Source organism: Symphalangus syndactylus, chromosome 9 (genome assembly GCF_028878055.3).
Source record: "Symphalangus syndactylus isolate Jambi chromosome 9, NHGRI_mSymSyn1-v2.1_pri, whole genome shotgun sequence".
NCBI classification, from domain to species: domain Eukaryota; kingdom Metazoa; phylum Chordata; class Mammalia; order Primates; family Hylobatidae; genus Symphalangus; species Symphalangus syndactylus.
The window spans coordinates 23,074,714-23,091,435 of record NC_072431.2 but is presented as its reverse complement, the minus strand read 5'-3'; the positions used below and the strand labels follow the sequence as shown (position 1 = coordinate 23,091,435).

Here is a 16,722-nt window from a genome sequence, read left to right as displayed (position 1 = left end):
GAACTTAGAAATCAAATAAACAATTATTTAATTCATTTGGCTCAAACTAATCATAAAACTTAAAGGCTGAAGAAATTAGAAATATTAACATCATTCAGCTTTTAAATATTTCTTGACAAACTAAAAACCACTCTACTGAAGGAGTAACTACAAATAATTTTTAAAACTATATTTTTGTTCTTTACTACTTGATAAACTTACATTGTTTAACACAGTAAGAAGTGCTTGTACCAAGCCACTGCTACACATTTCATATGGTGAAATTGTGTTTTCATCCTTCAAAAGCACAATTAGGTTTTCTAAAGCTGTCTTCATTAAATCTCTCCAAGTGTTCTCACTCTCAATACACTAAAAGAAAAAAAAATTTAATGAAGACAATCAAAAACATAAACATAGCTCTTAAAATAACTTATCAGAACATCAATTATCATGACAATAATTTAGATATTAAGCAAAATTAAAAGTTCAAATTATTAACGCAAATTATGTCTACCAGAGGTCAGCAAACGTTTTCGTAAAGGGCCCAGTGCAAACATTTTAGGCTTTGCAGGCCATATAGTCTACATCACAGCTATTCAACCATGCCCCTGTAGCACCAAAGTAGTCATAGACAATATGTAAATGAATAAGCATGGCTATGTGTGATTAAATTATATGGATACCGAAATCTGATTTTCATGTGTCTTGAAATTGTCCTTCTGGTTTGTTTTCAATCATTTAAAAGTATAAAAACCATTCTCACCTCATAAAGCCATACGAAAATGGGGAGCAGGCCAGATTTGGCTCCTGGGCCATAATTTGCTGACCTCCTACTCAATACCCATGACATAAAGGATAGAGGGGAAGACATCAAACTACAATTCATTACACATCATTAAAATCTAGAGGATGACATACTTGTCTATTTGTATGAAGTTCCCAAGATGACTCTAACTGAGTTGCTATGTTTCTGAGTGTTACCACTACTCCACGAGGCATGCTTTCAACAGCTTTAAAGTGGTCATCATATAAATCTCGAGCCATAGTTCGTACCTACCAAAATAAACATAACAAATGTGAACTTTTACTACAATTAATAATTTTACCAAATTTTCACTTTTATAGACACTCATATTTACATATTTCACCATGAAAAGGTAAGTATGTACTGTCATTTTGGCACAAATGAGCTCTCAAAGTTACAGTTATTTGAGAAAACAACCTATGTATGTTCTGGGTCTGATGAAATTTAGTACACGATATTATTTACAAATATATGCTTAAGTAATGTAAATTTAGGATTCACCTAATGCCATTTTAATCCCAAACAAACCCAGCATAACTCTAATGCAACAGAAAAAAATGTATCTCTCTAAACTATTTAATAATACTTTCTATTCTATTTTGGTATGCCCTTCAGAATTAAAAGATGGCAATCATGGATATCAGACAAGTTTGAAGAAACTTTCTCTTTATAAAACAGTATTAATAATTAATACTGGTGTGGTGGCTCATGCTTGTAATCCTAGCACTTTGGGAGGCCAAGACAGGCAGATCACTTGAGGTCAGTCAGGAGTTCAAGACCAGCCTGGCCAACATGGTGAAACCTCGTCTCTATGAAAAATTAAAAATAAAATTAGCTGGGCATGGTTGTGCATGCCTATAGTCCCAGCTACTCCGGAGACTGAGGCGGGACAATCACTTGAACCCGGGAGGTGGAGGCTGCAGTGAGCCAAGATTGTGCCACTGCCTGAGTGACAGAGCAAGACTTTGCCTCAAAAAATAAAAATAAATAAATAAATAAATTAGTTAAAATTATTTTTGCCCAAAATATTTTGATGCATACTTGTTTATATATGCAAAAGGACAGTCACCTACTCAATGAGTTGCTACTGATTTCAAATCAAGAAAGTAAAGCAGTAATTTTAAAAAATTTTTTCTTATAATTTCAACTTTTATTTTAGATTCGTAAATTAAGTCAAGTAATTTACATTTTGTTTCATATTAACATCCATTTTGATTCTGTTTTAATGTTGGTATTTAGTATAGGTATAAAAATTATATGTAAATAAATATTTAAGAAAATGAACACAGAAAATAGGAAAACTAAAAATACGTTATATTAGGGTTGCTTATGTTCCATGGCTCAATTTTTTTCAATGCTTATACTTTACCACTGAAAATTTACCAAATCAGTATAAAAGACAAGATAAAGCACATCCAACAGATATACCTTTTGCTTTGTTTTTTCTAACTTAGATTTCAGTTTTCTGCCTCTTTTGCCAGTCCAGCCAGTCACAAATTCTGAACCTTGGGGGGAAAAAAAGAATATTCACAGAGCTTACTTTGTTACAATTTAACATATTCATTTATTTTTACCTACTAAACTTACATATCTACATACTCACCCAGGGAAGTTTCTGCAGTAAATGAATGTTTGGTTCCTCTATTAGATTCAAATACAAAACCAGGTAAATCTTCTTTCAATATTGTAGCTTGCTGACCATCTGAATTATGAATAGCAATTTCTCCTTCTTTCAAACATGTCAGTGACCAATTTCCTACAGTAAGTTTAGTGGGTCCTGGTGCTGACAGTATAGGTTGACTTGAAGTAGATGGCTTTACTTGGCCTCGAGCTCTTTGTAACTTCTCTAAGAATTCACTTCGGCTTTCTATAAAGACAAAATACTTGTTTTAAAATCTTATTTCTTTCAAATATGACATGTATTTTCTCTTAGGAAAAAAAGACCTATTAAAATGTAAATTTTAAACAATAAAACGAAATTAGAAACTGGAAATATTAGCCAGGCATGGTGGTACACATCTGTAGTCCCAGCTACTTGGGAAGCTAAGGCGAGAATCACTTGAGCTCATGAGTTTGAGGTTGCAATGAGCTATGATCACACCACTGCTCTCTAGCCTGGGAGACAGAGTAAGACACTGTCTCCAAAACAAAACAAAAAAAGGAGCTATATTTGTAAAGATATTTTTTAAAAAGTAGATATAGTGTTGTTCCTTGTCCCATGCAGTAAAAAGACATTTAGGAAATATTTTCATGGTATAACAATTTTTCTCTACTGATACAAAAGAAATTGATATTAAAAAATAAAGAAACAAATATTTTTTAAAAATACCATGACAGGCTGGGCGCAGTGGCTCACACCTGTAACTCTAGCATGTTGGGAGGCTGAGGTGGGGGGATCACCTGAGGTCAGGAGTGCGAGACTAGCCTGACCAACAAGGTGAAACCCCGTCTCTACTAAAAATACAAAAATTAGCCGGGCATGGTGACAGGTGCCTGTAGTCCCAGCTACTCGGGAGGGTGAGACAGGAGAATTGCTTGAACCTGGGAGGTGGAGGTTGCAGTGAGCTGAGATCGCACCACTGCACTCCAGCCTGGGTGACGGAGTGAGACTCCGTCTCAAAAAAAATAAAATACCTTGACAATGGTAGCAAAAATATGAGAAAAAAACCAAACTGTAGAAACTAGGAAAATATTTTAATTTAAACAAAATATTACCTGAACTGTCAGATCCACCTTCCGGACTACCACTTGAATACATGGTGGCAAGTTTTCCATCCAAGATAAATCTGAACCATCCATTACTGCCATTAGATAATTCCAAGGCTGCTGCATCACTCCAAATATATAAGCAGTCCCTTCCCCTAATGATTGACCAGTCTCTCCAATGATATGGTTTACCTTGCTGCAATTCTTTAGCATCTTCCTGTGGTTCATCTTCCTAAATGTGTAGAATTATTCAATTAAACATGGAAAATAATTTCAATTGCAAATATTCATACATATTTTAAAAACATGAATCTAATTTAATTTCAAATTTAAATACTCTGAACATAATACTCAATTGCCTGTAGCTTAATTTTTTTCCCCCTTTTAGAAACATGGTCTCAACTCTGTCATCCAGGCTGGTGTGCAATAGTGTCATCATAGCTTACTGCAGCCTCTAACTCCTGGCCTCAGGCAATCCTTCCACCTCAACCTCCCAAGTAGCTGGGATTACAGGTCCAAGCCACAGCACCTGGCTCTCAATTCTGACTAATTACCTATAATTAAATCTTACAAATAAGTGTTAAAAATATTAAGAAATTCATGTAAATAATGACCTATATTATATCATGTCCAGGTGTAGTGGGGTAAAGACTAACAGATTAGAGCACTACACACAACAACATAATAACCTAAAACCTTGGTGAACTCATTACATCTCTGGGCCTATTTGTAAACAATGATGATTTAGAGAGGCTCAATGGTATCCAAAGTGAAGTGTGTAACAGAATCACCAAAGAAGCTTTTTAAAGATAAATTTTGGCTGACAGTGATGGCTCATGCCTGTAACCCCAACACTTTGGGAGGCCAAGGCAGGAGGATTGCTTAGGCCATGAGTTCAAGATCAGCCTGGGCAACGTAGCGAGTTTGTCTCCACAAAAAAAAAAAATTTAAAAATTAGCTGAGGGTAGTAGTGCGCACCTGTAGTCCTAACTACTGGAAAAGTTGAAGCACGAAGACAGCCTGGGCCCTGGAGTTTGAGGTTATAGTGAAAGACTGTGCCACAGAACTCCAGCCTGGGTGACAGATCAGGACTCTGTCTCTATTATCTCTATCTATCTATCTATCTATCTATCTATCTATCTATATAATAGAGACACTATCTATAATCTCTATATAGACAATACAGACAGGGTCTCACTCTCTCTATAATAATAAAGACATTATCTACAACCTCTATATAGATAATAGTGTCTCTCTCTATAAATATACTATATATAATTTATATGTAATATATATTATCTATTATAAGTAAATAAAATTATTCATTCATTCCAAGGCCCCACCCTTAGCCAAGTGAATCAAATATACTCATTCCCATGATCATACAAGTATTTTAGTTAGAGCTTTTTTTTTGAGACAGAGTCTTGCTCTGTCACCCAGGCTGGAGTGCAGTGGCACAATCTCCACTCAATGCAAGCTCCACCTCCTGGGTTCATGCCATTCTCCTGCCTCAGCCTCCCAAGTAGCTGGGACTACAGGCACCCGCCACCATGCCCAACTAATTTTCTGTATTTTTAGTAGAGATGGTGTTTCACAGTGTTAGCCAGGATGGTCTTGATCTTCTGACCTCGTGATCTGCCCACCTCACCTTCCCAAAGTGCTGGGATTACAGGCGTGAGCCACCATGCCTGACTGAGCATGTTTTTTTTTTTTTAAAGAAAAAAAAATCTATAAACATTTTGTAGCTCAGCCTGTGTTCCTAAAACTTTTTTTGGACATTTTTTTTTTTTTTTTTTTTTTGAGACGGAGTCTCGCTGTCGCCCAGGCTGGAGTGCAGTGGCGCAATCTCGGCTCACTGCAAGCTCTGCCTCCTGGGTTCATGCCATTCTCCTGCCTCAGCCTCCCGAGTAGCTGGGACTATAGGCGCCCGCCACCGCACCCAGCTGATTTTTTGTATTAAAAATTGAAAATATTCACATAAAAAAGATTATTAAATTATCTAAATACATCCATCATAAACAACTAAAATATAGACAAGATATACGAAAAATGTGTTTTCAAACACTAAAGACCAGTCAGAGCAGGACTATGATCCCCAAGAAAATGAAAGCAAACAAAGTGAGTCTCTTAGAACCAGAGACCATTTTCTGGCTAAGCTCATGTGGAAGGGGAACACAGATCCTGGCAGTACAAGTTAAGAAAACAGAGATCAGAGTTTGAGGAGTTTGAGGCAACTAGAATATGTGGAGGCTGAGTTCACTATTAGGGAACTAAAGAGAAAAAGCCTCTCCAGAAATCTGCAAAGTAGTTTCCACTGAGTGCTACACTTATATACAGGGTGATACTCCATAAGATTGGGCAAAGAACAACTGGAAAGTTGTAAGAGATCATACAAGTAGCCAGACATTTGCATTTCAAACAGCCAGAGTAGAAAATCCTCATGGATCACCAGGAGTGAATTCAGAGAAATAACAAATTCGGGATCATAGGGGTGAACTTCCCTAGAGTAAAAGCTATTCTGCCACCATGCAATGACAATTTTGTATTCTTTGTAGAGAGAGAGAGTTTTGCCATGTTACCTAGGCTAGGCTCGAATTCGTGGGCTCAAGCGACCTGTCCGCCTCGGCCTCCCAAAGTGCTGGAGTTACAGGCGTGAGCCAAGGTACCTGGCCAAAGCCCAACATTCTTTACGAAAGACCACAAAGCCCAGAGCTCAACATCATAACATTTACAATATCCAGTAGCAAATCAAAAATTACTAGACAAAGAAGCACAGTGGCTCACACCTATAATCTTAGCACTTTGGAAGGCCAAGGCAGGAGGATAACTTGAGGCCAAAAAGCAACCTAGCCTTGGCAACATAGTGAGACCTGCATCTCTACAAAAATAAAATAAGTATTTTTTTAATTAAAAAAAAAAAAAAGAGGCCAGGTGCGGTGGATCACTTTGAGGTCAGGAGTTCGAGACCAGCCTGGCCAACATGGTAAAACCTTGTCTCTACTAAAAATACAAAACTTAGCTGAGCATGGTGGTATGCACCTGTAATTCCAGCTACTTGGGAGGCTGAGGCAGGAGAATTGCTTGAACCCGGGAGGCAGAGGTTGCAGTGAGCCGAGATCACGCCACTGCACTCCAGCCTGGGTGACAGAGCGAGACCCTGTCTCAAAAAAGAAAAATTTAGAAAGAAGGTCAAATAATTTTCAGATAAATAAAATCTGAGAGAATTATCTGGCTTGCCTTTTAATTTTCTTTCTTTCTTTTTTTTTTTAATAAAAATAGAGACGGGTCAGCCAGGCATGGTGGCTCATGCCTGTAATCCCAGCACTTTGGGAGGCCAAGGTGGGCGGATCATGAGGTCAGGAGATCGAGACCATCCTGGCTAACACGGTAAAACGCTTTCTCTGCTAAAAATACAAAAAATTAGCCAGGCATTGTGGCGGGTGCCTGTAGTCCCAGCTACTCAGGAGGCTGAGGCAGGAGAATGGCGTGAACTCAGGAGGCAGAGCTTGCAGTGAGCCGAGATTGTGACAGAGCAAGACTCCGTCTCAAAAATAAAAATAAAAAAAAAAAAAAATAGAGACAGGGTCTCGCCATGTTGCCCAGACTGGTCTCAAACTCCTGGGCTCAAGCAATTCTCCCACCTGAGCCTCCCCAAAGTGCTGGGATTACAGGCATGAGCCATCATGCCCAGCTGACCATTTCAACTTATTTTGAAGAGCAGAAGTGTGTAATGATGAAGTACAACTTACCAAATATTTGTTCTTTTTCACTATAACCTTTTGAAGTTTAATTTACAAAATCTTTCCCAAGTCTGAAGTCACTAAGATTTTCTCTTTTCCTCTAGAAGTTTCATAATTTTAGTGTATACATTTTAGTCTATGGTTCATTTTGTTAATTTTTGTATATGGGACCCTAATCATGTATATATATATAATGTATATATATAATGCTATATATATATACATGGGTAGTAAGGGTTGAGACTGAGGGAGACTCAATATCAAAAAACAAAACAAAACAAAAAAAGAAATGATACAAATATATATACATGTGGTAAGAGCTGAGGTTCAATTATTTTGCATATGCTATTGACTTGTTCATTTTTTGAAAAGATCATCCTTCCTTGATTGTCTCAGCACTTTTGTTGAAAATCAATTGGCCATATGTGTAGTGGGTCATTAATCTATCTTTACACTATTGTCACACTTTCTTGATTATTGAAGTTTTATAAAAGAGTTGAAATTGATGTATACCCTTCTACGCTGCTCCTTTTCCAGGTTGCTTTGGCTATTGCATTTATATGTAAATGTTAGAATATGTGCATTTATATATAAATGTTAGACTCTCCTTGTTTTTTTTTTTTTGTTTTTTTTTTTGAGATGGAGTTTCGTTCTGTCAACCAGACTACAGTGCAACGGCACGATCTGATCTCGGCTCACTGCAACCTCTGCCTCCCAGGTTCAAGCAATCCTCCTGCCTCACCCTCCCAAGTAGCTGGGATTACAGGTATGTGCCACCACACCCAGCTAATTTTTTTTTTCTTTTTTTTGAGATGGAGTCTTGCTCTGTCACCCAGGCTGGAGTACAGTGGCGCAATCTCGGCTCACTGCAACCTCTGCCTCCCAGTTTCAAGTGATTCTCCTGCCTCAGCCTCCTGAGTAGCTGGGACTACAGGCAAGTGCTACCATGCCTGGCTCATTTTTGTATTTTTTGTAGAGATGGGGTTTCACCATGTTGGCCAGACTGGTTTCAAACTTCTGACCTCAGGTGATCTCCCTGCCTCGGCCTCCCAAAGTGCTGGGATTACAGGCATGAGCCACTGCACTCAGCCTAGAATCTCCTTGTTAATTTCTACAAAAAGACTGCTGGGATCTTGGTTGGGATTGCTGTAACCTATTTCTTGAGAGAAAGAGTTCCAGAGAAAAAACTCAGATAATATTTTTGTTTTGTTTTTCCTTAAATCCCCTAGTAATTCTGATGATTAACCAGATTTGGGTAACACATACACACTCTCACCACCCTCAGGATTCTACAATTATAACTCATATGCCACCATTTTTTTCAAAAATATTACTACCCTGTTATTAACACACAGTAAGCATTCACTAAATATTAGAAATAAATCTTGCTGGGAATCACTAGAGATGGAAAAGGTATATTTAAATTTACAGTCTAAGGCAAGAGTTACCAATGAATACAGAAATTGGTGGGTAAAATTTACTGAGAAACAGCATATTTACACAGTCTGGAATTATGTCCCTACAAATTACTTATTACAAAAGGAAAAAGAGGCCAGGAGCAGTGGCTCACGCCTGTAATACCAACAGTCTGGGAGGCCGAGGTGGGCGGATCACCTAGGTCAGAAGTTCGAGACTGGCCTGGCCAATATGGTGAAACCCCGTCTCTACTAAAAATTCAAAAATTAGCTGGGCGTGGTGGTACATGCCTGTAATCCTAGCTACTCCGGAGGCTGAGGCATGAGAATCGCTTTAACCCAGAAGGTGGAGGGTGCAGTGAGCCGAGATCATGCCATTGCACTCCAGCCTGGGCAACATAGCAAGATTCCATCTCAAAAAAAAAAAAAGGAAAAAGAGCAACTTTACAACTTTACAGTAGAGAAACCTGGAAGAGAAAAACTTAAGCAAGTGATCCAAGTTATCATAACCAACAGGGCAAACAGACACAAATGTGCCTCGGAGAAGGAACATTATGCACCTAGAAGAGCATAGTATCACCTCTATAGAACTTTTGCTAAAACACATAAGCTGAATTTAATCACAAAGAAACATGACACAAAGTTAGGCTCTTTGTTCAAATTAACTGTTCTGTTCTCTTCATAAACACCAAAGCTATGAAAATAAAAGGAAGGCTGACAGACTGCTGTAGGTTCTCAGGACAAACTATCGTAGGTTCTCAGGAATATGATAACCAATGTAATGTGTGCTCCTGGATTTCCTTGTGGACCAGAAAAAAAAATTACTATGAAGGACATTAAAGACAATGGCAAAATCTACATATGGTCTCCAGAGAATATATTAGTGTTACATAAATATTAAATTTTCTGATTAGTACTATTTTGATAATTATACTACAACTATGTCCTGGTTTTTTGGTGAAATATTTAGGTTAAAAGGGAAAACTCTGTATTCAGCTTACCATCAATTTTTTTTTTTTTTAAGATGGAGTCTCAGGCCGGGGGCGGTGGCTCACGCCTGTAATCCCAGCACTTTGGGAGGCAGAGGCGGGTGGATCACAAGGTCAGGAGATCGAGACCATCCTGCCTAGCATGGTGAAACCCTGTCTCTATTAAAAGTACAAAAAATTAGCCAGGCGTGGTGGCAGGCGCCTGTAGTCCCAGCTACTGGGGAGGCTGAGGCAGGAGAATGGCATGAACCTGGGAGGCGGAGCTTGCAGTGAGCCAAGATCGCACCACTGCACTCCAGCCTGGGTGACAGAGCGAGACTCTGTCTCAAAAAAAAAAAAAAAAAGTTGGAGTCTCACTCTGTTGCCCAAGCTGGACTGCAGTGGTGCGATCTCGGCTCACTGCAACCTCAGCCTTTGGGAGGTCAGGGCAGGTGAATTACCTGAGGTCAGGAGTTTGAGACCAGCCTGACCAACATGGAGAAACCCAGTCTCTACTAAAAATACAAAATTAGCCAGGGAGGTGAAGGTTGCCGTGAGCTGAGATCGCATCATTGCACTCCAGCCTGGACAACAAGAGCGAAACTCCATCTCAAAAAAAAAAGTAAACACACACACACACACACACACACACAGATACACGTGTCTGAAAAAATATTAAAGGAAATGGGGCAAAATGTTAATAACTAGTGAATTTGGATAGAGAGTATTCTGATATTCTTTAATTATATTTGCAACATTTGTGTATGTTTAAAATTGTTGATCAAAATGTTTTAAAAGAAAACTGACCAATTTAAAAAATATATAGAACTATTTCATATTGTCATTATCCTGTCAAAAACCATCAAAAATTGAAACTAGATTTTCCTCAAAAAAAAAAAAAACAAACTCTTCCTGATACCTCTATAATTAAGACCACTCACTTTTTCTGGTTTTGATTCCTCTTCATTCTCATCATCAGAGGAAGGACCTGCCAACGTTGACACTTTGCTAATTACACCAAGTCTGGCTAGCTGATCCAGAAATATATCACCACCTTTATCTACTAAATCCCTTATGATCTGCAAAGCCAGCAAGTGGCCATCATCATCATCCTGAAAAAAAAAAAAAAGAGGGAGGAAGTACACAATAGCAAGGAAATGAAAGAAAAACAATAAAAATAAGTTTAATTGCCAGGAGTAGAGAAATGCAGTAATTTGCACAACATGATTTACTGAAATTAAAACAAAATTTTTATTTCAGACTACTAGCTACAGGAAATTAATGCTAAAGAGTTTTGAAAAAGAAACTGACCTCTTGATCCAGGACAGTTGCAGTGATTTCCACTAGTATCGTAGGCAAATTGTGACCAACATCAGAATCGCAAACTTCTTTTAACAGTGCTTCAGAGCAAAAATGAATCATTTTTCGAATTAGAGCAAGACTTGCTTTCCTTGAAAAGTAAAAATAGAATTGTATGAAGCCAAATGAAGTTAAACCAAAATGCATGCATTAATGAACAGTAAAATATCCAATGTTATGTTTTATACACTTAAAAAAAATACTTAATAAAAAAATACAAAAAATTGGGACTCAGCACTACATATTCATTTTCAAAATAATTCCATTTATTTTCTATTATAAATATATTGAGCTCACCAAAAATGACTTATAATTTTCTTAAATGCACTCTTCTATTCTATATTCTACACTTTACCAGCATGAATGTTAACATGTCATGGTAATTTTAGAAAATCAAGTAAAAAGTACTAGAACTACTAAGAAAATAAATGGGGCCAAGCGCAGTGGCTCACGCCTGTAATCCCTGCATTTTGGGAGGCTGAGGGAGGCGGATCGCTTGAGGTCAGGAGTTCAAGACTGGCTTGGCCAACATGAAGAAACCTCGTCTCTACTAAAAATACAAAAATTAGCTAGACATGGTGGCAGGCACCTATAATCTCAGCTACTCAGGAGCCTGAGGCAGAATAATCACTTGAACCCAGGAGATGGTGCCACTGTACTCCATCCTGGGAGACTGAAGGAGACTCCATTTCAAAACACAAAACAAAATTAAAAAAAGAAAAGAAATGATACAAATTATAACTAATCTAAAATTTCCGATAATCCAAACTACAATGCTCTAAGAACTTAAGATACTAGGTAATTTATATGAAAAACAAAATTTTGAATTAATTTGTCCTTCATCAAATTTAAATTCCATGTTCACTAAAACTATGGACTCATATAAATGAAAATAAGAGATCCTAATAATCCCATGCCCCCAAAATATTCCCATCATTAACAAATTAGCATGCCTCCCTTCCCTTTTATTCACTTAATGCTTTGCTTAGACCATAGCCGACACTCAATAAAGTCACATAAATTAACCTCAATTTTTTTTTTTTTTTTGAGACAGAGTCTCGCTCTGTCGCCTAGGCTGGAGTGCAGTGGCACAATCTCAGCTCACTGCAACCTCCTCCTCCCGGGTTCACGCCATTCTCCTGCCTCAGCCTCCTGAGTAGCTGGGACTACAGGCGCACACCGCCACGGTCAGCTAATTTTTTGTATTTTTAGTAAAGATGGGGTTTCCCTGTGTTAGCCAGGATGGTCTTGATCTCCTGACCTCGTGATCCGCCCGCCTCTGCCTCCCAAAGTGCTGGGATTACAGGTGTGAGCCACCATGCCCGGCCAAATTAACCTCAACTTTATAACATGTAACCTGATCTTTTAAAATAAAAAACACATATTCACATACATTTAAATGATAATAAAATATTAATAAGACGAGGCTTGGCTCGGCGAGGTGGTTCACGCTTGTAATCCCAGCACTTTGGGAGGCTGAGGCAGATGGATCACCTGAGGTCAGGAGTTCGAGACCAGCCTGACCAATATGGTGAAATCCCATCTCTAATAAAAATACAAAAATTAGTCGGGTACGGTGGTGGGCATCTGTAGTCCCAGCTACTCAGGAGGCTGAGACAGAAGAATTGCTTGAACCCTACAGGCAGAAGTTGCAGCAGGCCAAGATCGTGCCACTGCACTCCAGCCTGGACGACAGAGCCAGACTCTGTCTTAAACAAAAACAAACAAACAAACAAACAAAACAAAACAAAAAAAGGTTTGTCTATTATGTAAGAGCCAATAATCAATTCATTTAACAAATATTTTCTAAGTATCTAACGATGTTCTAGGCACTAAGCTGCAGATATCATTACCCTTGAGGTGAATGATAGAAGGATAAAGAGGCAAAATTTTCAACTGATGTCCTAGAGAGGCATGTGACACAGCTGTATTTCTACAGCATGGGGTCTCCACATATTTTATAACTCTCTCTAGCTGAAGTTATAACATTATATTTCTTTAATGAAAGAATATGCTTTATTACAAATTCAAGTACAATACAGAAAATGATAGGTGGACAGAGGACAAACTGTTCTAACAGGATTGGTTCTTTCCAGTTTTTGTTTTGTTGTTTTTAATTTAATTTAATTAATTTTTGGGGGGGACAGAGTCTCACTCTGTCACCCAGGCTGGAGTGCAGTGCTGTGATCTTGGCTCACTGCAACTTCTGCCTCCTGGGTTCAAGTGATTCTCCTGTCTCAGCCTCCAGAGTAGCTGCAATTACAGGTGTGCACCACCACACCCAGCTAATTTTTGTAGTTTTAGTAGAGACGGAGTTTCATCACATTGGCCAGGCTGATCTCGAACTCCTGACCGCAGGTGTATGCCTGCCTAAGCCTCCAAAGTGCTGGGATTACAGGCGTGAGCCACCACACCCGGCCATAATTTTATTTATTTATTTATTTATTTTTTTTTTTTGAGACAGGGTCTCGCTCTGTCCCCCAGGCTGGAATGCAGTGGCAGGATTTTAGCTCACTGCAACCTCTGACTCCCAGGTTCAAGTGATTCTTGTGCCTCAGCCTCCCAAGTAGCTGGGATTACAGGCTCCTGCCACCGTGCCCAGCTAATTTTTCTATTTTTTGTAGAGACAGGGTTTTACCACGTTGCCCAGGCTGGTCTGGAAATCCTGTGCTCAGGAGATCCACCCTACTTGGCCTCCCAATGTGCTGGGATTACAGGCATGAGTCACCACGCCTGGCCCCGGTTTTTATTACTGGCCCCAGTTTTTATTTATATTCCACCGTAAATACCAGAATTTAAGTATTAGTTTTATATCATGACATTTCAATTAACAATGTATTAGAATGTTATGTTATTTATCTATCTCTCATATACTGAGCCATTACGAGCAGTAATCTTTTTATGTACTTTAAAAACATAATTCATTTAACCCACACAACAAAACCTATGAGGTGGGTTTTATTATCTCAAATTTACAAGTGAAGATACTGAGCAATAGTTAAGTCAGTCTACTAAGATCACCGAGCTAATAAATTACAGAGCCTGTATTCAAATTCCATCTCTTAATCAGATGATACATAATACTCACAACATAAATTTTTCCTGTTTAACACTATTATATAAATTTTGAACATTTAGTTTACAGTCTTTTCTATTAAAAATAGCACTATTTATTTTTGTGTAAACAGTTTCTTCATATTCCTTCAGTACAGAGGGATTCTTGGATCTAACAGCCTAAACACTTTCATTAAGTATTGAATGTGTATGAGTACTGCATTCATATTGGCAAACTGATTCAAAAAAGGCTGTTAACACCTTAAATTATCACTAAATATGAATATCTACAATACTCCTTTTTACTTAAAAAAATTTCTCATTTTTTAAGTTTCTTAACTGTCCAATAGGTAAAAATGATACCAAATTTTACTTATTTCTAAAATGTTTTGCTTTTTACTAGTAAAGAAATACTTTTTTTTTTTTTTTTTGAGACAGCATCTCACTTTGTCATCTAGACTGGAGTGCAGCAGCACAATCTCAGCTCACTGCAGCCTTGACCGCCCAGACTCAAGCAATCCTCCCACCTCAGCCTCTCGAGTAGCCAGGACTACAGGTATGCGCCACCACACTCAGCTAATTTTTGTGTTTTGTAGAGACAGGGTTTCACTAGTTGCCCAGGCTGGTCTCAAACTCCTGGACTCAAGCAATCCTCCCACCTCAGCCTCCCAAAGTGCTGGGATTACATGCATGAGCTAACATGCCCAGCTAGGAAATACATTTTTCCTTATTAATTTTTTGTTATGTTTCCTCTTGAACACTGTGCCTTAATTTCATTGACTAACTTACTCAAATGGCTCTAATTTGTACATACCCTTTGTATATAATAAAGACAGTACCCCTTTGTCATATTTGCTAACAAATACCCACCTGCTGGCAAATTTATTTAGATTAAAAGTGTCTATTCTGAGACATTTGTGGCTGCAGGTAATATTGTTTCTGGTATGTAGTATTTTTATGTTTTTTACATAAAATAAATTTAAAAGGACATATTTGGCTAATGCAAATAAGTTTCTAAAGTAAGCCAGGCATAGTGACTCACGCCTGTAAACCCGCAGTTTGGGAGGTCAAGGCAGGGGAACTGCTTAAGCCGGGGAGTTCAAGACCAGCCTGGGCAGCAAAGCAAGATTGTCTCTAAAAACAAAAATTAGCTGGACCTGGTGGCGTGTGCCTGCAGTTCTAGCTCAAGAGGCTGAGACAAGAGGATACACTGTGCCATGGAATTCAAGGCTGCAGTGAGCCGTGATCATACTATGCACTCCAGTCTGGGTGACAGAGCAACACCCTGTCTTAAAAAAAAAGAAAGGAAAAAGAAAAAGAAAAAGCCAGGCTGAGTGTGGTGGCTCACGCCTGTAATCCCAGCCCTTTAGGAGGCCAAGGTGGGCAGATCACCTGAGATCAGCAGTTTGAGACCAGCCTGGCCAATATGGCAAAATCCCATCTTTACTAAAAACACAAAAAAATTAGCCGGGCATGGTGGTGTGTGCCTGTAATCCCAGCTACTCAGGAGCTGAGATGGCGCCACTGCACTCCAGCCTGTGTGACAGAGCAGGACTCTGTCTCAAAAAAAAAAAGAAAAAGAAAAAGCCATTCTTGCCGGGCGCGGTGGCTCACGCCTGTAATCCTAGCACTTTGGGAGGCCAAGGCGGGTGGATCACGAGGTCAGGAGATCGAGACCACGGTGAAACCCCATCTCTACTAAATATACAAAAAAATTAGCCGGGCGTGGTGGCGGGCGCCTGTAGTCCCAGCTACTCGGAGAGGCTGAGGCAGGAGAATGGCGTGAACCCAGGAGGCGGAGCTTGCAGTGACCTGAGATTGCGCCACTGCGCTCCAGCCTGGGCGACAGAGCGAGACTCCATCTCAAAAAAAAAAAAAAAAAGAAAAAGCCATTCTTCCTATCAAGGTCTGATAAACATTCAAGTATATTTTCTTTTGCTCAGAGGTTCTGGAGGGGCTCACGCCTGTAATTCCAACACTTTGGGAGGCTGAGGAGGGCGGATCACATAAGGCCAGGAGTTCAAGACCAGCCTGGCCAATATGGTGAAACCCCGTCTCTACTAAAAGATACAAAAATTAGCTGGGCATGGTGGTGCATGTCCTTAATCCCAGCTCCTCAGGAGGCTGAGGCACAAGAATCGCTTGAACCTGGGAGTCAGAGGTTTGCAGTGAGCCAAGATCATGCTACTGCATTCCAACCTCAGTGACAGAGCAAGACTGTCTCAAAAAAAAAAAAAAAAAAAAAAAAGTTTTGGAGGATAGGGAAAAAAAGTATCTTTTTGTTTTCTTAATATTTTAGTTTTTAAGTCTTAGAATTTGTTTAGATTTAAAATATAAGATAAAAGATTAGGGTGATTTTTAAAATCAAACTACAAAGCAGATGTTCCAGTACCACTTAATAAACAGTACTCCCTCCCCTGAATGATCTGAGAAACATCCATTATAATACCTTTAATACCTATATATAACTGGCTCTACTGGGGGGACTATTTTATTCCATTGATTTACACACTACTCTGCTAGTTATCATAAAAGTTTCATTGCTAAAGGGTTACACTAACATTTCAGATTTTTCTTTAATAATCTCACCTATTTATTCTTCCAGATGAACTCTGGGATCTGTCAAGTTCTAAAACAAATTCTGTAGTTATTTCCTTTAGAACTGCATAACCTACAAATTAATTTTAGAAGAATTT

General features: G+C 38.8%; 1 protein-coding gene across 20 annotated transcripts in view; it reads right to left on the bottom strand.

Moving 5' to 3' along the window:
* Positions 1 to 16,722, bottom strand: part of HECTD1 (HECT domain E3 ubiquitin protein ligase 1) — a 108,926-nt gene that overhangs the window by 45,847 nt on the left and 46,357 nt on the right. For all 20 annotated transcript variants that reach the window (XM_055291575.2, XM_063645870.1, XM_055291576.2 and 17 more), the window contains 7 exons: positions 10,925 to 11,063; positions 10,555 to 10,725; positions 3,500 to 3,722; positions 2,388 to 2,651; positions 2,213 to 2,289; positions 898 to 1,032; positions 202 to 348 (listed from right to left, as the gene is read on the bottom strand). In XM_055291575.2, coding sequence (XP_055147550.1) covers positions 202 to 348; positions 898 to 1,032; positions 2,213 to 2,289; positions 2,388 to 2,651; positions 3,500 to 3,722; positions 10,555 to 10,725; positions 10,925 to 11,063 — 1,156 coding nt within the window. The remainder of the gene's footprint in view (positions 1 to 201; positions 349 to 897; positions 1,033 to 2,212; positions 2,290 to 2,387; positions 2,652 to 3,499; positions 3,723 to 10,554; positions 10,726 to 10,924; positions 11,064 to 16,722) is intronic.